The sequence below is a fragment of the Pan paniscus genome, chromosome 1, assembly GCF_029289425.2.
Source record: "Pan paniscus chromosome 1, NHGRI_mPanPan1-v2.0_pri, whole genome shotgun sequence".
NCBI classification, from domain to species: Eukaryota; Metazoa; Chordata; class Mammalia; order Primates; family Hominidae; genus Pan; species Pan paniscus.
This window is the reverse complement of record NC_073249.2, coordinates 156,540,977-156,568,446: the sequence shown is the minus strand read 5'-3', so window position 1 is coordinate 156,568,446 and position 27,470 is coordinate 156,540,977. Positions and strand designations below refer to the sequence as shown.

At 36.5% G+C, this 27,470-nt stretch overlaps 1 protein-coding gene across 4 annotated transcripts in view; it reads right to left on the bottom strand.

Moving 5' to 3' along the window:
* ANKRD13C (ankyrin repeat domain 13C) overlaps window positions 1-27,470 on the bottom strand; it is a 94,381-nt gene that overhangs the window by 44,854 nt on the left and 22,057 nt on the right. For all 4 annotated transcript variants that reach the window (XM_008956041.4, XM_003830607.5, XM_063607314.1 and 1 more), the window contains 4 exons: window positions 19,495-19,599; window positions 10,124-10,209; window positions 8,386-8,431; window positions 705-771 (listed from right to left, as the gene is read on the bottom strand). In XM_008956041.4, the coding sequence (XP_008954289.1) occupies window positions 705-771; window positions 8,386-8,431; window positions 10,124-10,209; window positions 19,495-19,599 (304 nt within the window). The remainder of the gene's footprint in view (window positions 1-704; window positions 772-8,385; window positions 8,432-10,123; window positions 10,210-19,494; window positions 19,600-27,470) is intronic.

Here is a 27,470-nt window from a genome sequence, read left to right as displayed (position 1 = left end):
TACTATTTATAAATATACCAATATATGCACATATATACATAAAAGTTGGCATATTAACTAGCATTATATATACTTTACAAATAGATAATTTATAAATATGGCTATATTATTATAAAGCAAAATAAAGAATCACGTAAGTTAAATAGATGTATTTTCCATCAGATTCAAACATTAATCTTAGTTATAAAAGGAACAGAATGAAGGAAATTAAAATTAGCCTCAAAATATTCACTGGATTGGCTAGATCAATGAATGAACAGATGAACGGATGCACGGATGAGTAAACAGGGGAAGGAAAGACATGAAAGAGATGGAGAAAAAGGCAAGAATTGGGTCTTCCTTATGTGTCCCTTATTCCTTAATAAATCCAGGATCAGGAAGGTAACCACTGTAAATCTTCTTAATATTACATCAAGATCCTCACTGTTTGCCTTCTGGATAGTCTGTAGTTAAATAAGAATAATATCTTTGCTTTAGTCAAGATTTTATGTCTTTTCCACTTTGAGTTTGTTCTCTAAGTAATAAAAAAAAAAAGGTTCTATGTCTTTGGTTTTTTATCTATTATGTCTTGAATGAGATAAAATATTGTGACTCTGTTACAGCATTTTAACGTCATAAAACACATGTAAGTTATGATTACAGGGAAAAAAATCTTCCTCTAAATCTCAACTTTCTTTTACTGAGAAAAAAATCAAACACCTTACCTGATATTGATACCTTGTTTGTATATTTTACATGCATCGGAAGGCAGAATTCGGGAAAGTAAAGGCACTGTATTTTTAAAAACAAAAGGTAAAAAATAACTACCTAAATTTTGAGATATTTACAAACTTTTAAATTAAAAGAGTAATGTGACATTTTGTTATCAAATTATAATAATTTCCTTTCAAATAGTATTTTTCCATTTAAAAATAAATAAAATTTAAAAGGCAATTTTGAGCAACTTCAAATATCTACTATTTACTTGTAATTTCTGTATAGTTTACTATACTCCCATCCCACCCACAAACAAGGGTAGCAGAGTCAATATGATGCCACTCAGGTACAGACTGCATATTATAGATGAGTAAACAATAACCCTATGGTAACTAAACCCTCCTGAATGGGTAACCAGATAGACCTGAACCTTATCTAATTTTGTAAATATAATTTGGAAAAATTGCAGTAAAGTAATGTGTATAATAGAAAGAGACATCTTTGAAGTGAGACAGTTAAATTTGAGTTTGAATCCCAAATATGTGCCTTGGTTATTTAGACTCAATGTACCTGAGTTTCAAAATCTGTAAAATGGGAATCATACTATTTATCTATAGATTTCTACATTCCTATGTTGCTATCTATAGCTCATATACATGCCACAAGCCATATTCTGATAGTTTTTTTATTATTTATTATCTGCTATTTTGGGGAGATAGGAGTTATTCTACAGATAAATAAAGCTGCATAACAGGCTATAATAAACTACCACGTACAAAGAAATGAAAGAAATGTGAAGCTCAAAATTCTTGAAATTAAGACCATATCAGAGGTACATGTGTACATAAGTGTGTGTGTATCTGTCTGTGTGTAAGATATAGCAGATATATCTTACAAAATTTAGTGTTTTTAAAATGGGTGATAAATTAACCTGAGTTAGAAACAAAGACTGTAGAGAAAATTAAAGGCTAATTTCTTAGTTAACTTTTTCAAAAGCATCAACATTTTCTAATTAACATTAAAGTTAAATACCTAATGCAGGCCCGGTATGGTAGCTCACACCTGTAATCCCAGCACTTTGAGAGGCCAAAGCAGATAAATCGCTTGAGCCCAGGAGTTCAAGACCGGCCTGGGCAACATGGCAAAACCCCATCTCTATCAAACATACAAAAATTAGCCAGTCTCATAAACCAGTCTCAAATAAATAAATAAATAAAAATTTTAAAATAAAAAAAATTTTAAATTTTAAAGAAAAAAGTACCTAATGCTTCATGACTCCTTTAGATCCTTAGAAACCATTTAATGCAAAATGACTTCCAGCACTGAAAACTGTTTTCTGAATTTTAGTGCAAAAATAAGAAAAGTTTATTGTCCAGAGAGAATATTAACGAATTGTTGCCCTAGTGAAATAATGTAAGAAATCTTCTTCTGACAAAGCTTTTCCTTTCTCAGCTGGGCACGGTTTGGCTATAACTGCAGCCATATGGGAGGCCAAGGCAGGAGGACTGCTTGAGCCCAGGAGCTTGAGGCTAGCCTGGGCAACATAGCAAGACCCTGTCTCTACAAAAATAAAAATAGAAAAATTAGCCAGGTGTGGTGGCAGGTACCTGTAGTCCTAGCTACCTGGGAGACTGAAGCAGGAGGATCACCTGAGGCCAGGAGTTGAAGGCTGAAGTGGGCTATGATCATGCCACTGCACTCCAGCCCAGGTGACACAGCAAAACCCTATCTCTTTGAAAAAAGAAAGAAAGAAAGAAAGAAAAAACTTTTTTGAAACAAAAATTGAGAAGAGCAATAATAGTGTAATTCTATAAATGATCAAAGTTCTTTCATGCTCATTAATTGAGATCCATCCTGAAGTAAGTATTTGGTGTATCATGAACCAAAGATGATTAAAAGTAGATAGCAGTGTAATTCTATAAATGATCAAAGTTCTTTCATGCTCATTAATTGAGATCCATCCTGAAGTAAGTATTTGGTGTATCATGAACCAAAGATGATTAAAAGTAGATAGCACTCCAACTTAAGTTAATTTAACTTCATTATATCTCATTACTTATTTATTTTTTTAAAGACGGGGTCTCCCTATATTGGCCAGGTTGGTCTTGAACTCCTGGCCTCAAGCGATCCTCCCACCTCAGCCTCCCAAAGTGCTAGGATTACAGGCACAAGCCACCATACCCAGCCAACATTATATCTTTTGAAGTAATTATAACACCCTACAAAAACAGAATTTAATATCATACACTAATACTTTTATTAAAAATCAGGAAAGGAGGAAAATGGTAAGGCAGAGAGAAAACAAGTTGAGGATTGAGAGCAAAAGCTAAGAAAAAAAAAAGAAAAGGGCAAGGCGCGGTGGCTCAGAGGCCTGTAATCCCAGCACTTTGGGAGGCCGAGGCGGGCAGATCACGAAGTCAGGAGATGAAGACGGTCCTGGCTAACACGGTGAAACCCCGTCTTTACTAAAAATAGAAAAAATTAGCCGGGTGTGGTGGCGGGCGCCTGTAGTCCCAGCTACTCAGGAGGCTGAGGCAGGAGAATGGCATGAACCCAGGAGGCGGAACTTGCAGTGAGCCGAGATTGCGCCACTGTGCTCCAGCCTGGGCGACAGAGCGAGACTCCGTCTCAAAAAAAAAAAAAAAAAAAAAATTAAAGGAGTTAAATTATTGAGCAAAACAAACAAACAAACGAACAAAAAAAAACATTTCTGATAGATTTTAATGCATTCCAAAACATAGCAATTTACATTTTCCCAAGTCTGAAATAACTCTTTTTCTCCTCCACGTAAGTTAAACAACCAACCTATTTCCTGTTACCTCAGCATAAGTTTAGCACAGTATTCCAACAGTAGCATAATTCACTAAACAGAAAATAAAAAGAGAGTTTTTAAATTTAAATTTTCATTTGGCTACCACTTACTCCCCAATTTTCTTTCTTTCCTTCCTTCCTTCCTTCCTTCTTTTTCTTTTTTCTTTTTCTTTTTTTTTTTTTTTTTTTTTGACAGAGTGTCGCTCTGTCACCCAGGCTGGAATGCAGTGCCGCAATCTCAGCTTACTACAAACTCCGCCTCCCAGGTTCAAGTGATTCTCCTCTCCGCCTCCCAGGTTCAAGTGATTCTCCAGCCTCAGCCTCCTGAGTAGCTGGGATTACAGGCGCCCCCCTACCATGTCCACCTAATTTTTGTATTTTTAGCAGAGATGGGTTTTCACCATGTTGGCCAGGTTGGTCTCAAACTCCTGACCTAAGGTGATCCACCCGCCTTGGCCTCCCAAAGTGCTGGGATTACGGCGTGAGCCACCGCACCCAGCCTACTCCCCAATTTTCAGAAGAGTTTTTAAGCTTAATGTTTTCTATCTATAATATACAAATAATAGGCCGGGCGCAGTGGCTCAAGCCTGTAATCCCAGCACTTTGGGAGGCCGAGGCGGGAGGATCACGAGGTGAGAAGATCAAGACCATCTTGGCTAACACGGTGAAACCCCGTCTGTACTAAAAAAAAGAAAATACAAAAAATTAGCCGGGCGTGGTGGCGGGCGCCTGTAGTCCCAGCTACTCGGAAGGCTGAGGCAGGAGAATGGCGTGAACACAGGAGGTGGAGCTTGCAGTGAGCCGAGATCGCGCTAGCCTGGGCGACAGAGCCAGACTCCGTCTCAAAAAAAAAAAATAATAATAATAATAATAATAATATACAAATAACAGTCTCAAATACAGGATGGATTGATTCTGTAGACAACAAATAAAAATAGAGAATTAGTTTTTTAGTTAAAACGTGCTATATGCATAATGCAAAATTTAAAGTAGTGATCATATTATAAATTATTTGACACTTTATAGTATACAAAGGGCTTTCTTCAAAAAAATGATTTTATTTCATATACACCAAAAGAAAGTTTGCAACAGGTGGGGTAGTTAGTATTATCCTCATTTTAAAAATGAAGAATAAAGCTCAGAAAACATATAAAATATGTGATTTGCAATGTCAAATACTTAGGGGCTGGTATTTCTGACTCCAATTCAAAGCTTTTCTATACCTAAAAATCCAGGCTGGAATATTTCAGTTACCTTCAAACTTGTTACTAAGTCTGTGGCTATTTTCTCCGAAGTCTGAATATAAGTAAGAGCATAAAAAAGAGTGTGCTCTACTATCTCAAAAGTAAACTCACCCTGATTTCAGTATTTCTTGGCTTCCCCTTATTTTTCGCTTGCTTTTTAAAAAATATTATGTGTTTTGACAAGGGAAAGAAATATGCCAAAACTCTAATTAAAGTTTGATCATAAAATCTAATAAAAGATCTAGGCTATCTATAAGCCAATGGGTTTCGTTTTAGAATTATACATGACATCTAATCATCACGTATTAATAGTTGTGACTTTAAATCACTATAATCCTTTATTAGCAATGAAACAGATGTGCTGACTTTTTGCATCAAAGTTAAGTTCTCAAAGAAGAAATACTTTGGACAACTGTCTCAGTGGTTACTTGAGAAACTCAATTATGCAACATTTATAATGTATTGTTTATAACTGTAGATATATACACAATTTTAGAAGTGATTGCATGTATTTATATTTTAGTATAATTAAAATATCACTTTTAAAATATTTTATAACATTTTGTTCAGCAATATACATTGATTATTTTAGAATTCAAACCACTAATGATTACTAAGAGAATCAGTTAAAGAGCCAAAATACTCAAGGGACAACCCAGTTTAGGATCACAAAGCAGGACTGGGGTCTCCCCACATGGGAAAAAAATGGGGTAAAAAAGATAGTATTCAGGTTTTAGGCCAATCTAACTTGGAGCTCCTTTACTACACAAGGCTACTATAAACCTGTTTTTCTATGTGTTCTAGGACACCAGGACTCCTGAATGATATATAAGGCATAAAAGCAAGATGGGACTATTAGAGTAACAAGACTGCATAATGTTTAATAGAGACAAACTAGCCTGATGAGCTAGAGTTATAAAAATGTGAGAAAAAACTGATTAAATTTAGAATTTAAAATTCTCTATACAAGGATTAAACACACTAGAAAAACCTTAATCATCCATGCCATAAAGTATTACGCAGCTGTTAAAATTAGTGAAGTATTTCTACCCGAAATATGGTAAGATGCCTACTATGGGTTGAATAAAAATGATGGCTGGGTGTAGTAGCTCACGCCTGTAATCCCTACACTTTAGGAGGCCGAGGCGGGTGGATCATCAGAGGTCAGGAGTTCGAGACCAGCCTGGCCAACACAGTGAAACCCTGTCTCTACTAAAAACATAAGGTGCATGCATGTAGTCCCAGCTACTCGGGAGGCTGAGGTGTTAGGATCACTTGAACCCAGGAGGTGGAGGTTGCAGTGAGCTGAGATCGCGTGACTGCACTCCAGCCTGGGTGATAGAGTGAGACTCCCTCTCAATAAATAAATAAATAAATGTCAACTTGCATAATGATATAACAGTATGATTCCACGGGAGAAAAAAAACCTAATTCTGAGGGGTTGTGTGTGCATAGCTATGTACACAAACACTTTAGTAAGCACTGAAAAGCATTTGAAAGTAGTCATACGAAATGTTAACAATGGTCACCTCTGGGAAGTGGTAACAGGGAAACTTAAAAATACCTGATTAATTTTCTATAATGTTCAAAACTTTTACAGTGAATATTCTATTAAAAATAGATTAAAATCTTAGTAAACAGAGGATAATTTTAGTATTAAATGATAACTTGTATTAGTCAAAGCTAACTAAAAAGCATAATACAATTTTTAGAAATGTATACAGATGTTATAAAATCAATGTTTAAAATTTACACAAGCTGTAATGTACATAAGCTGGAGAGGAAGTCTGATTTGTATCTAAAAGCTCCAAATAAAGAAGGCAGTTTATCAAAAATATAATTTGTAGAAAATTATTACTTGTTGAAAAGAGGCCAGATTCTTTCTCAAGACAGTAGAAAACTACTATTTTTTCATACAGTAGAGAGAAATAAGTGCTAATGGACTTCAGATTTATGGCTGCATTTACTTTTTCAGAAGAAATCAGAAGATGTAAGAGAATTAGAAGAAATAACAAGTATAATTGTTAATTAAAGTTTAAATCTGGTAACTTCCTAGGCATTTTACTGCTACATGGTATATTGTATAATCTATTTTCTTACTGACGAGTTAAAGCTGAATTTGCAAACCCAAGTGTATTGTGAGAATATCATAACTTCCTCAAGGTTAACAAATGTCAGAATGTAATGTTTTAAATTAAGTTGCATTTATTGACCTCCCATAGACTAGGCCTAAAACTGTGAAATTTCTATTACTTTTTTTTTTTTTTTTGAGACAGAGCCTTGCTCTGGAAATCCCACTACAAATTGCCTGGGAAGAGCAGTAGCAGCACTGGATGGGGCTAAGTACTGTAAGTAATCTCCATTTCACAGTCTAGAATTTGTTTTTAAATGTATAGAGAAAACTATAGAGCCACAGAATGTAGAACTGAAAAGAAACAGATTTGCTAGTTCAAAATTCCTATTCTACTGACTTTGAATTCTTTGCCCAAAGTTCCTCATTTGGTATAATATGCATACGTGCCTGGGCGACAGAGTGAGTGAGACTCTGTCTCCAAAAAAAAAAAAAAAATTAATTTAGATGCTTCAACAAAAACTCACATAAGCTCATTATGTCTAAACCTTTAGAGATTACATTTTTTTAAATCTTTAAAAACAACAAAATTTAGTTGTTTAGTTAGTAAAATAAAGGTCACTAGAATCAAATTTCATATTTGGATATGAAAGTTTTCTCTCTAGTGGACTCATGTTTAAAATGAGGAGGAGAAAAACCTTGTTAAGGTAAGTCAATAAATGACTGCAAAAAAATCTAGGGCAAAATTGGGATCTTTCGTAAGTCACTGGAATCAATGTTCAACCAAATAGTATGTAAAGAAAGTGGCTATAAAGTATGCAAGAGGCAAAATAACGGAAAGACAACAAAATATACATAAACAAAAAATGTTAACTAAATTCTCCACATTCAGAGATCTAAGTATTAGATTTCAAACGTCCTTAAATTCAGTAGTCCCATAATCCCATAATTAATTTTCTTTTCTGAAAACTCCTTGCATTCTATTATTAAATTTTAAATGCTGTTTGTAAAACAAAATTTTTTAAAACTAAAAGTACCATTTTCAACCTTAAAAATATAAACTATTGGCCAGATGTGGTGGCTCACTTCTGTAATCCCAGCACTTTGAGAGGCCGAGGTAGGAGGATCGCTTGAGCCCAGGTGTTCTAGACCAGCCTGGGAAACACAGTGAGATTCCATCTCTACAAAAAATAAAAATAATTAGCCAGGTGTGATGGCATGTGCCTGTGGTCCTAGCTACTCAGGAGGCTGAGCGGGGAGGACTGCCTGAGCCCAGGGGTTCGAGGCTGTAGTAAGCTATGATCGTACCACTGCACTCCATCCTGGGCAACAGTGAGAACTTGTCTCAAAAAAAAAAAAAAAAGATTTATTAAAGTTACTAATCAAGTTGGAATAACTAAATATTATAGGGCTTTATAACGATTACAGTCAATGTCATGAAAAATACTTTTCCTCACAGCAAGTATTAAATTTGTTATCCTAACATTTCTATATGATAGGTATTTTTGTACTTGCATTTCTGCATGAGTACATATTTTATACTAAAACATAGCATACTCTTACCCCAGCTTTGAAAATCCCAGTGAAGTTCTAGATAAAAGTCACCTAGCTGAAAAATGAAATATGAATAATTACTAAATGCACCTTAGTTAAAAGTTCTTATGCTTTAAAAATATGGCTATTCCTTAAAACATTATAATACATGCATTACTATACTTAATTACAAAGGAAAATATGCACCTGTATATTTTATAATATTTTAATTACATAGTAACATATCTGAAACTGATAAGCATTTAAATTTGTATCAATAAATATTACACTTCCCAGTATAAACAAAATAACAATAATAATAAATATTATTTTTTAAATAGTTAACTTTAGAAGTGTTATTAAAAATTACTACCAAAATGATTATTTGTATAACCTCATAATGGCATTTAAAAAATGGCCCATTGTAATAGAAAATATTTTTTTGTAAAGGGATAATACAAGTTTATTAAATCTGAAACATGTCATCACATAATATCTATGAAAAAAAATTTTTTTTTTTTTGAGATGCAGTCTCACTCCATCGCCCAGGTTGGAGTGTAGTGGCATGATCTCAGCTCACTGCAACCTCTGCCTCCTGGGTTCAAGCAATTCTCCTGTCCCAGCCTCCCAAGTAGCTGGGACTACAGGCGCCTGCCACCATGCCTGGCTAATTTTTTTTTTTTAATTTTTAGTACAGACGGAGTTTCACCTTTTTGGTCAGGCTAGTCTCGAACTCCTGACCTCAGGTGATCCACCTGCTTTGGCCTCCCAAAGTGCTGGGATTACAGGCGTGAGTCACCATGCCTGGCCGAAAAAAAATTTTATTTTGCAAATCAGAAGCTAGACACCAAAGATTATAACTGTTAAGAGTATATATTCTAAATATAAGTAGAGCATTACATATATAGCAACATCAACAAGTTAGTCTTTCTTTTTCAAAAAGTGATAAAAGTGAATGTTAATAGTAGATATCATTGCAATATGAGTAAAACATTTTTCTGGCTTTTTCTATATTTCTTAAGATCTAAAAAAAAAAAAAAAGCACCATTAACAGAGACAAGCTATCATCATAATCATCATGACAGGTCTACCTTTCTCCCACAGTTCTTTCAGGCAGCAGAAATACAGAGAAGAGAGTAACAATAGAAAACAAACCACTCTCTTTTGTGTGCCAGCATACCCAGCTCTTACCACAAGGAGGTAGGACAGATAAAAAGAGTTTTTGTTACATAAAGAATATACAGGCCGGGCACGGTGGCTCACGCCTAAAATCCCAGCACTCTAGGAGGCTGAGGCAGGCGGATTGCTTGAGCTCAGGAGTTTGATACCAGCCTGGGTAATATGGTGAAACCCCATCTCTACTAAAAATACAAAAAATTAGCTGGGCGACAGAGTGAGGCGCTGTCTCCAAAACAAACAAACAAAAAAAAACTGCCACTTCTAGTAGCAATGGCTTTAGCTACAGAGAATCTTCTAATTCAAAGGCAAAGGCAAATTATTGCCATTAACTGTGACTTACCTCCTTTTTTTTTCTTTAGAGCTCTTATCTAATTTATTGAAAGTAACAAATCTTTATCTTCCTAGTTCAAACTGAGGTGCTTCTACTAAGATCACATTCATACACTAATTATTGCTTAATTTAAGCATGATTTTTACCATTTTTTGGCCCCTAATAAGTGAGAATTTAAGTTGTATTAAGAAAAAAATGCTTAAAACTACACTTATAATTACTTCCAAGGTGCAAAATTAACAAAGAAATATAGCTTACCTCTTTCAGGGCTTTTAATAATCGAGGTCGTTTTTCTTCAACACTTTCCCTGGATTGCTGCTTAAGCTTCCTCAAAAGAGCTGTAACTAAAGTTTAAATTTTAAAAATAACTAATTTAAATTTTCATCATGCAGTAAAAACACCACTGGCTTATTATACATATAGATAGATAATACATGTACACATATATGCACGTGCATGTATGTGTGTATGTGTATGTGTGTATCTACATCTACAATATATTTTGAAAGGCCAAAAATCAAAGAGCAATGTTTAAATTACTGAAGGCCTCTTGGAACAGTAAAAGAAGCTGAGACATAGAAGTCAGAGAACATGGGACCTATATAGATAGAATAAGTTAGTAAGTAAGTTTAATAAAACTGGTATGATCCCCAAAGAATAATGAGAAGAGATATTTCAACATCAACCTACACCATATTCACACTAGCTTTTACTAGTTTTTTAATTATCAGTAACGATTTACCTAACTGTGCCAAGATAACCAAACTCATTCAAATGATGCAATGTCCTAATAGAACACTGACCTCAAGGAAGATCTCAAAAACAACAGACCTCAAAAATCCCACTGGAAGCCACTTTTCTAAAAACATATAATTACCTGCAATTGTTACCAGGTGTTATCTGTTCTTTTATCACTGGAGGATATACCTTCACATACTACCAGCACAGTATAAAAAATACAAAAATGAATCTTATTGTACATGGAAAAAGAACTTCTGAATCTAAGAAAACCTAAAGGTCCTCCATAGTGTATTTTCAGTTACTGAGATTTAAGCACATTGCTGAAGTTCAAACCCCAGCTTTACCACTTAGTGGTTGTGGGTAAACCTGGACAAGTTACTACTTAATTTCTCTAAACTTCCTTTTTTTTTCCTCTCCTTTGTCAAGTAAGAATAGAAGTAAGGGCACAGTGGTCTGCACCTGTAGTCCCAGCTACTCAGGAGGTTAAGGTGAGAGGATCACTTGAGCTCAGGAGTTCGAGACCAGCCTGGGAAACATAGTAAGACCCCATCTCTATTAAAAAAAAAAAAAAAATTAGCCAGGGCTTGATGGTGTGTACCTGTGGTCCTAGCTACTTGGGAGGCTGAGACAGGAGGACTGGTTGTGCCCAAGAGTTTGAGGCTGCAGTGAGCTATGACCACTGCACTCCAGCCTGGGTGACAGAGCAAGACACTGTGCCTGTAATTAACTAAATACAATTTTTATCTATTAGAATGAAGGTCTAAAATTCACTGGCAAAATCAATCAATTAATCCTTAATATTTACCAAAATAAGAAAAAATATTAGACTTGAATGAAATAAGCATAGGAAAAAATAAGAACACGGAAAAATGTGCATCGGGGAAAATATATACATCTATACATGCTAGTTTCCTCCTGATTCTAACATATTTTTCATATACATACATATACATATGCATTCTGAGGGCTTTTTAAAAATCAGTAAATTATTTTTACTATTTCACAGCATGCATTCTTATAAACCACTTCAAGTCCCATGTGGAACACAGAAGCAGAAGGCGAATAAAAAAAGAAGGTAGTGAAAGCTTGGACTAGATTTTTTTTTTTGTCCACATAGGTCCAAAATTAGGAAAAATCTAGGGAAGCATGTAAAAATAGTAGGAGCTATTCTTATTTTTAACCACAGGTCTAACTAAATTCCAATATATTTTAAAAAGCCAAAAATCAAAGAACAATGCTTAAATTACTGAAGGTGTCTCAAAATAATCAAAACTGAGACACAGAAATCAGGAATGCAGGACCTAGTTTCAGTTCTACCATTTACTAGCTCGGTGACCTAAATCAATAATTCCCAAATACGAACCTACATTTCTGTGCCCAATTGTTTGAGTTTCCAATGATATACAGAAAATGAGAAAAAATGTGTACTAGAATGAGTTTTTTCTTAATAAATTTTTTTAAAGACTATTCTTCCTACTTTTGGTTTCAAATATCTTTTTTTTAAAATAAAATGTGGATCACAAAAGATAGTAGTTATCGTTTTTATAAAGTTCTGATAGTCTAAGATGAAAAAGTTAGATTCCCTATATCAATCACCAGTAAAAAAAATTTTTCTGGTCTGTGAAATCCAAAAAGTCTGGGAATCAATGACTTAGATAATCATTTAAAGATTCAAGTATGAATCTGACAAACCTTCCTGTTCATTATAATTTAACTTTAATGTCAAAGTTATATTACCCAAATGTAGTACAATTCTTTTTAATGGTCATTGTTTTCCACTATAAGCTCAAGTACCTTAATAAATCTTATTCAATCTACCTTGCCTTCAGATTGAAATGGACCTCAGTTGAATGCAGAGAATGAAAAGAATTCAATTCCTAGATAGAAAGGTCTTTCAATAAAAAGCAGAGGCTACATGTTTTTTTATCAGCCTGATTTTATTAACTAAATATAATTGTAACTGACTGAAGGCATTCAGTAAATAATGACCAAACATCATTTAAAAAGCTGAAGGCATTCAATAAATAACGACCAAACATCATTAAAAAGGTAATGGCAACCACTGTATATAGCACAGTATAATAACATATGCGAAGAGATTCCCTTTTCTATATGACTTCATATTGAAAAATACCATAAACTCAAACTTCTTATGGATGCACATTCAGAAAGCAATTACACAAAATTACCAATTACCAGTATCCTTTTTAGGGATCAGTATTTGTATTCCCATATTGTAAGAATTTTATTAATACTGATTAACAATGAAGATTAAAATTAGCTTTAGAGGATTTAGGTGATAAAAGAATTCATACAAAGACTCAAATGCAAAAGTCCATAAACCACAACTAATTTTACTTTCTCCTTCCTCCTTCTCCGACTGAAGTTTACAGTTTGACCTAAAGCTTTTGGAACTATGCCCTACTGCTCCAAGTATTACTTAAATCTGTTATCTTTTGCGCTCCTCTTCCTTCTAAGCTCCAATCTATTTCCTGCTTCCCACCTGGACAATTCTACCTGATGTACTACAGTTGATTCAAACCCAACAAATCTAACACAAATTAAAGACCATACTGCTCTTGCTCCTATAGTCTATATATCAATTAAGTAATGAAATCACCATCAATCCATAATAGAGACCTTAGAGTTACTCTGAATCATTTTATCATTACCCATATCCAAGAGATAATCCATTCTGTTAAATCAATCTTTGTGTTTTGTTTTTTTTTTTTTTGAGACGGAGTCTCGCTCTGTCGCCAGGCTGGAATGCAGCAGCGCAATCTTGGCTCACTGCAACCTCTGCCTCTTGCGTTCAAGCTATTCTCCTGCCTCAGTCTCCAGAGTGGCTGGGACTACAGGTGCGTGCCACCATGCCCAGCTAATTTTTGTATTTTTAGTAGAAACGGGGTTTCACCATGTTGGCCAGGATGGTCTCGATCTCTTGACATCATGATCCACCTGCCTCAGCCTCCCAAAGTTCTGGGATTGCAGGCATGAGCCACCACGCCCGGCTAAACCTTTCTTTTAATTACTTTCTGATCTATCCCTTCCTTCTCTAAAAACACTATGTCTTTAAGTAAAGCTTACCTCATTTGTTCCAAAAATGTTTTTTTCTAAATATCTCTTGCCTCCCTGACTCCACTGTATTAATTAGAAAGTCTTCTCACTTATCTAATAATAACAAGCCCTGCTTTGAAGTCTTCTGGGGTTTTGCAGAGACTGGAAATTGGGATTAAAATCTTGACTAGCACATAAAGTTGATATCAATGTGGTCCTTTTATCATTACAACTTCATTTCCCAACACTGGTCTTTGCCCCTTCATCCATCTTTGCCATGTATCATTAAGAAGCCAAATACAGGGGCACGGTGGCTCACACCTGTAATCTCAGCACTTTGGGAGGCCGAGCCGGGTGGATCGCCTGAGGTCAGGAGTTCGAGACCAGCCTGGCCAACATAGTGAAACCCCGTCTCTACTAAAAATACAAAAAATTAGCTGGGTGTGGTGGCGGGTGCCTGTAATCTCAGCTACTCGGGAGACTGGGGCAGGAGAATTGCTTGAATCTGAGAGGCGGAGGCTGCAGAGAGCCAAGATCGCGCCATTGCATTCCAGCCTGAGCAACAAGAGGGAAACTCCATCTCAAAAAAAAAAAAAAAAAAAGAAACCAAATACATATTGTTCCCTAGCATATGCCTTTTTTTTTTTATATTTCCATGCTTTATACACATTCCACTCTCGCACAGTAGAATGCCTTTACCCACCTTTTTAACTTCTAAAACCCTTTGAGACAGCTTTAATAACCAAACACCTTGCTAAGAACCTGAATAACTTTTCCACTCATCTGTTTCCCCCAGGACTTTGTAAATACTTCAGAATGCCACAGAATATTCACTGGTCTCTCTCCCTTAAGTAGGATGACTTCCTCAATATCAAAGTTAATGGCACATCTTGACTATGTTTCTGACACATCTAGTAGGTATTCAGAACACAAATAGACAATTCCTGGCCTCATACACTCTGCCTAAAGGGAATGGGCAGAGTTCTGACACAATATATGAGCAGAGAAAACTTCCTTGTACTTGAGCTGAGATCTGAAGAATCTTAAGGAGCTGTGACAAAAAGGGGGGATATATAAGTATGAGGAGTATGAGAAACCAAAAAGCCAGCAGAGCTGACACATAGAAAGCCAGACGGAAAGAACAAGATGAGGAAGGAGACAAGGAAGTGATAGTATCATACTGGACTTTATAAACAAAGTTAGCAATTTTGGTCTTTGTCCTCAGAACAGGAGGTTTTAAAGAATTTTATGTAGAGAATAATATGACCAGAAGACGAAACTAAAATATAACAAAATATTAACAGTGGTTGTCTTTTTTTTTTCTCTTGAGACAGGGTCTCACTTTGTCCCAGGCTCCAGGCTGGAGTGCAGTGGCACAATGTCAGCTCACCACAGCCTCAGCCTCCCAGGCTCAAGTGGATCCTCCCATCTGAGCTCCCAAGTAGCTGGGGCCACATACGCACATCACCATGCCTGGCTAATTTTTGTATTTTTTTGTAGAGACAGGTTTTTGCCATGCTGCTTAGGCTGGTCTTGAACTCCCAGGCTCAAGCAACCCACCTGTCTCGGCCTCCCAAAGTGCTGGGATTATAGGCATGCCCCACCACACCTGACCCAACAGTGGTTATCTTTGAGTGATATTATTTTCTTTTCTTTTCCCTATAATTCCTAATTTTCTACGATGAATGTCATCATTTTCTTATAAGAAAAAACAAAGTTTTGAAAACTCAGGAGAGTTGTGATAAATAAAAGTCCTACTATAATACTTTACTTTTTTCTTTTTTTTTTTTAGACAGGGTCTCACTCTGTCACCCAGGTTGGAGTGCACTGGCGTGATCTCAGCTCACTGCTACCTCCACCTCCCAGGGTCAAGCAATCCTCCCACCTCAGGCTCCTGCGTAGCTGGGACTACAAGCACACACTACCACACCAGCTAATTTTTGTACTTTTTGTAGTGTTGGGGTCCCCCTATGTTTCCCAGGCTCAAGCAATCTGCCTGCTTTGGCCTCCCAAAGCGCTGGGGTTACTGGCATCTAATATAATACTTTTAAGAAAAATTTTGATTCTTGATACACAGTCTCGAATTTTCTTTGCAGTTTTTATTCATCTCTTCATTAATTCATTGAACAAATATTGTACCAGAGATAAAGGGGTGAATAAGACAACATATGCATGACTTGAAGTCTCACAAAGCTTATATTATCAAGATACACAGAGTAGGGAACACATACTGAAAAATTAATTAGAAGTATGCAACATATTGCAAAGGAAAAGACTAAACCACTTTGAAAATGTACAAGAAGAACTTAACCTACTCTAGAAGTTGAGGAAAGCCTTCTCTCAAAAAGAAATTTAAAATTGAAGGCTAAATGAAGACTTCTAGTTCAATGTAAGATGGCAAACCAATACGAACTGCTGTCTCTTCCTCCACATTAACACCTTTGATGTGCCACAAAAATAAGACAAAGGCCGACAGAATTCCCAAAACTACCATAACATAAGTATACCATGACATAAGTCTGCACAAACTGTGAGCAACTTCTGGAGAGAGAAAAGACAACTAGATCCCAGAGTGCATAAAGAAACCAGAGCTGTCTAGATCAGAGAAAGCTAGGAATCATGGGTGAGGGATAAATTGTGGGAAAAAAAGGCTTTTTAGTTGTATCCATATCTCTATCTCATACTGGTCTGGGCTGATCACTGTTTACCAGGTAACCACTGTAAGGCAGAAAAGCAACATAATCTTGAAATTTTATTATTAATTAGTGAAATGATTCTAAACAGTCTCTGACAAGTAGTTTGCATTGTCTGTTTTGTGGTACAGGAATGTTAGCAAAATTATCAGAAATCAGAAAAAATGGACACAAAAATAGGTCACAAAGTTTTTGCCAGTAATTAATAATATTAGATTATCTCTGATTTTTCAAAAAACATAAAATGTTAATGTAACACAAGCCAAAAAATCAAAAATTTAAATCACAGTGCTTAAGATAATTTCAAAGTACAGACATAGCCGGGCATGGTGGCTCACGCCTGTAATCCCAGCACTTTGGGAGGCCGAGGCAAGTAGATTACCTGAGGTCAGGAGTTCGAGACCAGCCTGGCCAACATGGTGAAACCCCATCTCTACTAAAAATACAAAAATTAATTGGGCACTGTGGCAGGTGCCTGTAGTCCCAGCTACTCAGGAGAACCGCTTGAACTCGGTCTCAAAAAAATAAATAAATAAAAATAAGTACAGACATATGTTTAACACCATTATACATTTATATTAATATTTCTAATAAACCGTAAGAGATATTCAATTAATTATCCTTTAAGTTAGCAGTTAAGTATTTGTTTCATGTGATGGAAAGTAATGAAAATATAAGCACCGAGCAATTATGGTTATATAATTACATAATAATGGACAATGGGATATTATTTAGAATGGCTAAGATATCACTCTACATAAGAAAATCACTTTAAGAACAGGCCTCAACTATCTGAGCCTCAATCTTTTACCTTTAAATTGATTGTTAAATATCCTTTAACTAATTTTCCATGAAAATTTTGTTTATTGGCCTTCCCAATAATTATGAATTCTTAAACAGAAGAGACCAGGTCTTTTATTCTCCACATCTTAATACACACACATGCTTTATAGTAAGGACTCAGTAAATACTGACTCTGAGTAAAGAATCCTTGAGGCCGGGCGCAGTGGCTCACACCTGTAACCCCAGCATTTTGGGAGGCCGAGGCTGGTGGATCACCTGACGTCAGGAGTTCAAAACCAGCTTGACCAACGTGGAGAAACCCCAACTATACTAAAACTACAAGATTAGCCGGGCATGGTGATGTATGCCTGTAATCCCAGCTACTTGGGAGGCTGGGGCAGGAGAATTGCTTCAACCCGGGAGGCAGAGGTTGCAGGTAAGCCTAGATTGTGCCATTGCACTCCAGCCTGGGCAACAAGGGTGGAACTCCGTCTCAAAAAAAAAAAAGAATAATTGAAAGTCACAAAAGTCACACTAGACAGAAACCCAGAAGACAATCTTGTTTCCTCTCCATTCTGTTAATTAGTTAGAAAAATCAGAGGAAGTTTCCTCAGACCAGTTGTTGCAACTCTTATTATCAGTTTCTTTTGGGTTTGCACATTTTTTATCTTTTCCTTGAAATAATTCTAGGATTAGTATTGTTTCTTGCTCTCATGAGGGTCTCCTGATATTTGTCCAGAAAGGACAACTGTCAGTGTATAACAAATAAAAAAAAAATACACTCACTTTAGTTGTTAAAATATTACAATTTTATCTCAGTAAATCTTAGACCCAAATATAACTTCACCATTAAAAGTTGTTTATAGGCTGAGCACGGTGGCTCATGCCTGTAATCCTAGCACTTTGGGAGGCTGAGGCGGGCGGATCACGAGGTCAGGAGTTTAAGACCAGCCTGACCAACATGGTGAAACCCCGTCTCTGCTAAAAATACAAAAATTAGCCAGGCATGGTGGCAGGCACCTGTGATCCCAGCTACCTGGGAGGCTGAGGCAGGAGAACCCCTTGAATGCAGGAGGCAGAGGTTGCAGTGAGCCAAGATTGTGCCATTGCATTCCATCCAGCCTGGGTGACAGGGCGAGACTCCCTCTCAAAAAAAAAATTTTTTTTTGTTTATAAAGTTCAGGAAGTCCACAAAAATGTATGTGCGGTACAATATACAGCTAAATAATTTTTTTTTTTTTTTGAGACAAAGTCTTGCTCTTGTCGCCCGGGCTGGAGTGCAATGGTGCGATCTCGGCTCACTGCAACCTCCGCCTCCCAGGCTCAGGCGATTCTTGTGCCTCAGCCTCCCGAGTAGCTGAGATTACAGGCGCCCACCACCATGCCTGGCAATTTTTTTGTATTTTTAATAGAGACGGGGTTTCACCACATTGGCCAGGCTGGTGGTGAACTCCTGACCTCAGGTGATCCACCCGCCTCGGCCTCCCAAAGTGCCGGGATTACAGGCGTGAGCCACCGTGCCCAGCCTGCCAAATCTTAAGAAAGCACCCAGAAGAGCCCAAAATGTAGCATCAAAATAAGACTGAATCTATGTAACACCTAGGAGAGTTCCACATTATGCATTTCTTTAATAAAACTGCCAACGTTTTTTATTTCCTTCCACAAAGTTAGATTTAATTGATCATTTTCAGCCTAAAAATATAAAGATAATATTATCAGCAAGATAATATTCCCATTCATCCAGATTAAGTTTTGTACAATTTTCCACTATTGAGATATACTTGACAAAAATAAGATCTGTATGTGAAGTTGAAAAAAATTATGGGTAGGAGGAGGGAGAGTGGAATAACTCAACATTCAGCGTATTATCAAAAAGAATATGACATGTTTTGGAAATACTCTTTTAATGACTAAAACAAAATAGAGACAGTCTTCTTCCTTGCTTCCAGCAAAATCTATACCTACCAACTAAAGCAGATAACTATTGTAACACTATGGTTATTTTTAGTTCCAATAATGGCCTATATAATTAAGCAGTTGCCAAAAAGGACAGTCAGGTATCAATTTTTTTTTTAAAGTCCTGTATTATGGATGAATAAAAAAAGAATCAGAGAACATCAGTAAGGTAGAATGCTGCAAAAGAAAAAAAAATTCATAATTTTAAACATGATTCTTCAATTCTTTCTGTGTTCCACTCAATGTTCAAGTTCCTAAGTCATGAATAATTCACATGTAAGTTTATACATAATTGCAAAAGTTCATATTATGGCAAGTTACAATGAATGAAGAATATTTCAAATGCGTCACTTCATATTTTTAGAAGATATATCAACAACAGTAATTCATATTGCTTACTCATCTGTCTATCTCCATAGCTGATGGCTTCCGCCAGAGGGCTCCATCCCTGAGCATTTTTCACCTTGACTGGAGCATTGTGAGCCAAAAGTAAATGGGCACATTCTGCAATATAAAGTAGTAATAATATCAAACATCATGCAATTTTTAGAATCTCTAAATATAAATATATAAAAGTTTAATATACCAAATTAACATAAATAGATGAAATAAAAGTATCCATTCTACTGCCTAAAAATAAATTGGATCTCTCTGCAAAGAAGGTATCATGTTCCCTAATAATTATTCCCGAGTATTTTTTTAATGTTTTCATACTCTAAAAGATAACCCAAGAACTTCAAGAGTGATTTACTTGCAAATACCTATCAGCTAGTAAGACCCAAAAGAGGATTTGTGTGTCCATAATGTCAAATAGAAAGTTCATTTTTTATTTCAGAAACAAAAGTGCTTTCAATAAGAGTCAGTAATGTTTCCAATAAACATTTATTTTTCAAATTTTATAATTGTTATGGTTTGGAAAAATGTTCAGAAAAAGGGCAAAACTCGGCTTATGATACAACGACAAATCTAGATAGTTTTTCAAATAATCAAAAGAAGTCTAAGGTATAGACCTTTCTATAGGTTGAGAAAACTTTTTCTTTAATTAAAAATAAAAAGTTGGCCGGGCGCGGTGGCTCACGCCTGTAATCCCAGCACTTTGGGAGGCCAAGGCGGGCAGATCACGAGGTCAGGAGATCGAGACCATCCTGGCTAACATGGTGAAACCCCGTCTCTACTAAAAAATAAAAAAAATTAGCCAGGCATGGTGGTACGTGCCTGTAGTCCCAGCTAAATGGGAGGCTGAGGCAGGAGAATCGCTTGAACCCGGGAGGCAGAGGCTGCAGTGAGCCAAGATTGCGTCACTGCATTCCAGCCCAGATGACACAGCGAGATTCCATCTCAAAATAAAATAAAATAAAAATTAAAAAATAAAAAGTTTATTTAACAGGAAAAAAGTTAAAACTGAGGCCCACGCTAGGCGCAGTGGCTCATGCCTGTAATCCCAACACTTTGGGAGGCTGAAGTGGGCCGATCACCTGAGGTCGGGAGTTCCAGACCAGCCTAGCCAACATGGAGAAACCCCATCTCTACTAAAAATACAAAATTAGCTGAGCATGGTGGCGCATGACTATAATCCCAGCTACTCGGGAAACTGAGGCAGGAGAATCGCTTGAACCCGGGAGATGGAGGTTGCAGTGAGCCGAGATTGCACCATTGCACTCCAGCCTGGGCAACAAGAGCCAAACTCTGTCTCAAAAAAAAAAAAAAAAAAAAGACAGCCATCCATCCATTCATTCAATCAATAATTCAGCAAATATTTACCAAATGTCCATTATATGCAATTTCTAAATACCAGGTACTAGATAAGGTATTGCTATCGAAGAGCATAATTCCTATGTTGGAATATAACATGTAAATTAATAACTAGAATAGAAAAATAATGCAAGATAATGATAAGTGCTTTAAAAGAAATAAGAGTGTTAAGACAGTGTAATGTGGGTTGGCTAAAGTGGGGAACAAATGGCACTACTTTAGCACTATTCCTAGTGATAGAAGAAATAAATATACTAGCAGGGAACTTTATCACAATAATGTAAAATAAATACAGAAATTTCATAGCAGTGTTTCAATCTGGTAACAGTATATAAGAATATATGTACATGAATGTTTATTTTAATGTTGTTTGTATGGCAATTATACTGGAAACAAAGTGAATGTCCACAGTAGGGCAATAATAGACATGTTGCATCTACATTACATTAATAATATACAGTCATTTTTTAAGACTAGAGTCATATCAAAAGTACAGAGAAGCCAGCTTGAATGGTTAGCCAAATTTCGGAAATTTAGCATCAAAAAGAATAATGGCTAACTAGTTATAACACATTGAAAAAAAAACTGATAAGCCCATAACAACATCAAGAAATAAAAGGGTGGGCAATAAGTTCTTACTTACAGAATAATGCAATGCTACCTAATAAATGTAGAAGAAATGATAAAAGAAAATTTAACATAATACCCCATGTTATAACTGGTTTAGGCAAAGGTCTTTATTGAATGCTAAAGCCACTAGGTAAAAAGCTTTATGCTGGGAATAGGATATTCACATGGAACCAAAGTATTGTCCCAAGAATATTTACTAATAACAAACAGAAAAATGTTCCTTTACAATGGATATATTTGAAGATTATCACTTACACGATCTAACTTAGTGGCAATTAATGATGAAATAATCTGATATTGTGTGTTTCCAATGTGATATATGTAAAGTTCCTAATATCACCTATGAAATATTCTATCCAGAAATGTTTAACCTGAATCTAATAAAGCCTCTATAGCTGATTTTCAATTCACAGAAAAAACAAAGGATAAAGAACAGGTTAAGAAACATGGAGAGAAAATGATCAGGCAAATCTGAGAGAAAGGATATTCTACAAGTTAACTGGTCAAGACTTTTCAAAAAGTTGGGCACAAAGGTGGGGAAAAGGTGAGCAAATTGCTCTAGATTATGAGACATAACAACCAAATGCAATGAGTCACTCTCAACTGGGTCATGTTTCAGTATAAAAAACCTATAATTGACATTCTGGGAACAATTGGAGAAATCTCAATATGCATTGGGTATAAGATGATATTTTAACAATATCATTAATTTTCCTTGGTGTGATCATGATAATGTGGTTATGAAGGAGAATATCTGTATTCTTAGAGGTGCATGCTGAAGTATTTGGGGGTAAAATGTCATGATATCTACATTTAGTTTTCAAATGGTATAACAACAATATATATAAATAAAGGCCAGATGCAGTGGCTCATGCCTGTAATCCCTACACTTTGGGAGGCCAAGGGGGGCGGATCATCTGAGGTCAGGAGTTTGAGACCAACGTGGCCAACATGGTGAAACCTGTCTCTACTAAAATACAAAAAAATTAGCCAGGCATGTTGGAACTGGCCTGTAATCCCAGCTACTACGGAGGCTGAGGCAGGAGAGCTGCCTGAACCCAGAAGGCGGAGGTTGCAGTGAGCTGAGATGGTGCCACTGAGTGAGACTCCGACTCAAAAACACAAACAAATAAAACAAACAAATAACAAAAAAATTCATATATATAAAACATAAAAAGATAAAATATGAAACAATGTTAATTATTGAGTCTATATGGAAAGCATTTGAATGTTTGTTGTGATAATCTTTCAATTTTGGGGGTATATTTAAATTTTTTATAATAAAATATTGAGAAGGATAAAGGAATTAAATAAATCAAAAAAAGGAATCAATTAGAGTCATCCCAACAGGCTTAAAGGAATGTTCACGGTGTACTGCTAAGTGATAGAATTCATCTGCTCAACACAGAAGTATATAATGATTGCATTGTTTAAAAAGGAATGAGTAAGCCTAGGTGCAGTGGCTCACACCTATAATCCCAGGACTTTGGGAGGCCAAGGTGGGCAGATCACCTGAGGTCGGGAGTTCAAGACCAGCCTGGCCAACATGGTGAAACCCCATCTCTACTAAAAATACACAAAGTAGCCAGGTGTGGTGGCACACGCCTGTAATCCCAGCTACTTAGAGGCTGAGTCAGAAGAATCGTTTGAACCCTGGAGGCAGAGGTTGCAGTGAGCCGAGACAGCGCCATTACACTCTGGCCTGGGCAACAGAGAGAGACTCTGACTCAATAAATAAATAAATAAATAAATAAATAAATAAATAAATAAATAAATAAATAAAAGGAATGAGTAAAAAACTACATACATGAGTGTGTATGTTCAGACACATGCACAAGTATTTCTATATAATAATAAGCATAGAGAAATGTATGTAAGAATATCCAGCAGGTTTTAACATGCGTTACCATATTTATTGGGAAGGGGATTAGTAAGAAGAGGGGATGATAGCCAAGATAAAAAGAAATTTTTTTTTAAAAGAATAAAAACAAACGGACCCATCTCCCAAAAAACCATTGGGTTTTGTAAATATGTTTGTATGTATACATGTATAGGGGAATGTAAACATGTAAGATATCTACAAATTTCTATAGCTATTTCATGGTAGACTTTTGAAAGAAAAGAAAAATATGGCAAATTACTATCTGTAGGGATTCTACTTCCATGAAAACAAACAAAGTCCCTGTGTTGTAAGTAAAGAGTACGATACGAAGGGATATCCATGAGGCTGTAAATGTTAACTACATCAAGAAAAAAAAAGTAGAGAGATGATGCTTTTATGTATCTATGTACTGTATGATTTCAACTGTTTCAACATGCATGTATTAGTAACCAAAAAAATCATTAAAGAAAAAAATAGGCCAGGAGCAGTGGCTCACACTTGTAATCCCAGCACTTTGGGAGGCCGAGGCAGGTGGATCACGAGTTCGAGACCAGCCTGGCCAACATAGTGAAACCCCGTCTTTACTAAAAATACAAAAATTAGCTGGGCATGGTGGCCCACGCCTGTAGTCCCAGCTACTCATGAGGCTGAGGCAGGAGAATCACTTGAACCCAGGAGGTGGAGGTTGTGATGAGCCAAGATTGCATCACTGCACTCCAGCCTGGGCAACAAAATGAGACTCTGTCTCAAAAAAAAAGAAAAGAAAAAGAAAAAAAAGATACTATAAAAATATTAAAAAGCAGGTTGCACAACAATAGCTAAAGGAATACCTCAGAATTCATGTAAGATTTATACATTGTGCTAGACACATATCAACAATGTTTCTGATATGCCACAGACCCAGCAGAAAAGATGCCCTTCACTCACTAGTCACAACTCAACTGAAGTAGAGATTAGCAACTAACAAAAAATCAGATAATCATAGATATGCTAATAACCTATGACATAGTCTTATAATTTAAAAAAAAAGAACTGGTGGCCAGGCGCGGTGGCTCACGCCTATAATCCCAGCAGTTTGAGAGGCTGAGGCGGGCGGATCAGGAGATCAGGAGTTTGAGACCAGCCTGACCAACATGGTGAAACCCCAGCTCTACTAAACATACAAAAATTAGCCAGGGTGGTGGCACACACCTGCAATCCCAGCTACTCAGGAGGCTGAGGCAGGAGAATCACTTGAAACCAGGGAGCAGAGATTGCAGTGAGCCGAGATCGCACCACTGCACTCCAGCCTGGGTGGCAGGGCGATATTCTGTCTCAAAAAAAAAAAAAAAACAACCAGATCAATCGAATGTCTTCTCTCAGTAATGTTAACAATGCATAATAAGAAAAGAAGGTAGTTAACAACTAGGCACTAAGGCTTAAAGAATGCATAAATGTGCCAGGAAGAACTCAAGGCAAGGACTGTGAAAAACGCAAATTATGAGGAATAGAAATCACACATTTAGGCCGGAAACAGTGGCTCATGCCTACAATCCCAGCAGTCTGGGAGGCCAAGGTGGGTGGATCACCTGAGGTACGGGGTTTGAGACCTGTCTGGCCAACATGGCAAAACCCTGTCTCTACTAAAAATAAAAAACTTAGCTGGACGTGGTGGCATGCACCTGTAATCCCGGCTGCTCAGGAGGCTGAGGCAGGAGAATTGCTTGAACTTGGGAGGTGGAGGTTGCAGTGAGCGGAGATCATGCCACTGCACTCCAGGCTGGGTGACAGAGTGAGCCTCCGTCTCAAAAAAACAAACAAACCAAAAAAAAAAAAAAAAAAGAAATCACACATTAATAAGTAAGAACTATAAAGATGATCAAATATAGAGAGAACCAGTGAGAAAAATAGGACAGTTGGAAACAACAGAATATCTACAGTTATTAAAGTTAGAAACCATATTAATTCTAAAGTTACTTTAAGAAAAAATAAAAAATTGCAGATCCAAAAAAGACTGAAAATGAATTAAAAGTTGCAGCAACTGGTTTGAAAAACCTTTCTCTCATATTTTCAACCAAAAGGATAAGAATTAAAGATTAGTTTTTCTATATCATCTCGTAAAACTTCCTGAAACCTTCCTTAATTAAGTATAATATTCTTCATTTCCATCCAAATCCACAGTTCAATAACCTCCCACGTGACATCACTAATATTAGTCAATGGACTCAGAAATTCAGAAAAAAATCAGTCTTCTGTGGTGAAAAACTAACGTTATTCAGTAGGTTAAGATGAGTGAGAGAAGGAAAGCATGTAGAAGTATAAAAGATTCTCTTTACCTCAATCAAAATATTATGTGAACGCCCTGGGAAATTTTGTTGTGTTTATAGACAAGTACAGAAACAGAACGTGCCCTTCAACAATGAAATCACTAAAGGTACAGTGTATCTTAAAAGAAGATAAAAGAGAATAGACTATCTAGGCTGAACAATGATATAATGTAAAAGCAAGGTATAGAACACTAAGTAGGCCAGGCGCAGTGACTCACACCTGTAATCTCAGCACTTTGGGAGGCCAAGGTGGGTAAATCATCTGAGGTCAGGAGTTCGAGACCAGCCTAGCCAATATGGTGAAACCCCGTCTCTACTAACAATACAAAAATTAGCCGGGCATGGTAACACACACCTGTAATCCCAGCTACTACTAAATGAAATCACTAAAGGTACAGTGTATCTTAAAAGAAGATAAAAGGGAATAGACTATCTAGGCTGAACAATGACATAATATAAAAGCAATGTATAGAACACTAAGTAGGCCACGCACAGTGGATCTGTAATCTCAGCACTTTGGGAGGCTGAGGTGGGTAAATCACCTGAGGTCAGGAGTTTGAGACCAGCCTGGCCAACATGGTGAAACCCTGTCTCTACTAACAATACAAAAAATAGCCTGTAATCCCAGCTACTACTAGGTAGGCTGAGGTGGGAGAATCGCTTGAACTCAGGAGGCAGAGGTTGCAGCCAAGATCATCCCACTGCACTCCAGCCTAGGCAACAGAGCAAGACTCGACTCAAAAAAAAGGAACACTAAGTATAAAGTAGATGTTTTACTTTCCACTACATATTCCAATCTCACTTTTGTGCAACCAAATATAAAAAATATCAACAGACTTTCAAGTTTGAGTTATTTTAAAAAGAGAATTATACAAACACATACATAAAGATCATAAGAAAAAAAGCAAAAAAAGGGTGCACAACTGGAAAAATGTTAATGGATCAGTATGTAATCGGTTGTGTCTACTCTATTTGAAAAGGATTCAGAAACAACAAATACCAACATTATTTGCAGATCCTGAATCATCTAACCAAGTGTTTCCCAAAATACATCCCACAGAACTCTAATCTGTCAAGATACTTGTAAAAAAGAGCAAACATCAAATAACTGTGGGGAACTCTGACCACTATGTCCAACACATGCCCCAACTTGAAACATTACAATGCATATTAGCATATCAAATTTCTAACAAGTTCCACAACAAAGAAAACTTTTTAACTTTTATTTACCTAATATTTTTCAAATTGATTTGCTCTGGAAACTCTATTTTCTTCTAAATACCTTTCAATATCCCATAAAACTAATGTGGTTTTTCTCCTGTACTTCAATGGATGCAAAGAAACTAATGTTTTATGAAATATATTTTAATTTGTTGTTGTTGTTGAAACGGAATCTCGCTCTGTTATCCAGGCTGCAGTGCTGTGGTATGATCTCGGCTCACTGCAACCTCTGCCTCCCGGGTTCAAGTGATTCTCCTTTCTCAGCCTCCCAAATAGTTGGGATTACAGGCATGTGCCACCATGCCCGGCTAATTTTTGTATTTTTAGTAGAGATAGGGTCTTGCCATGGTGCCCAGGCTGGTCTCAAACTCCTGGCCTTAAGTGATCTGCCTGCCTTGGCCTCCCAAAGTGCTAGGATTACAGACGTGAGCCACCACGGCTGGCTGAAATACATTTTAAAACAGGCTGATATAAACCTATGATGAAGCATAATAGTACATCTATCTAAAATTAGAATACCCTCTGTGAGAATATATTTGAGTGGAAAAATAAAATAAAATTAGAACCCTAAAACAGAGATGGCA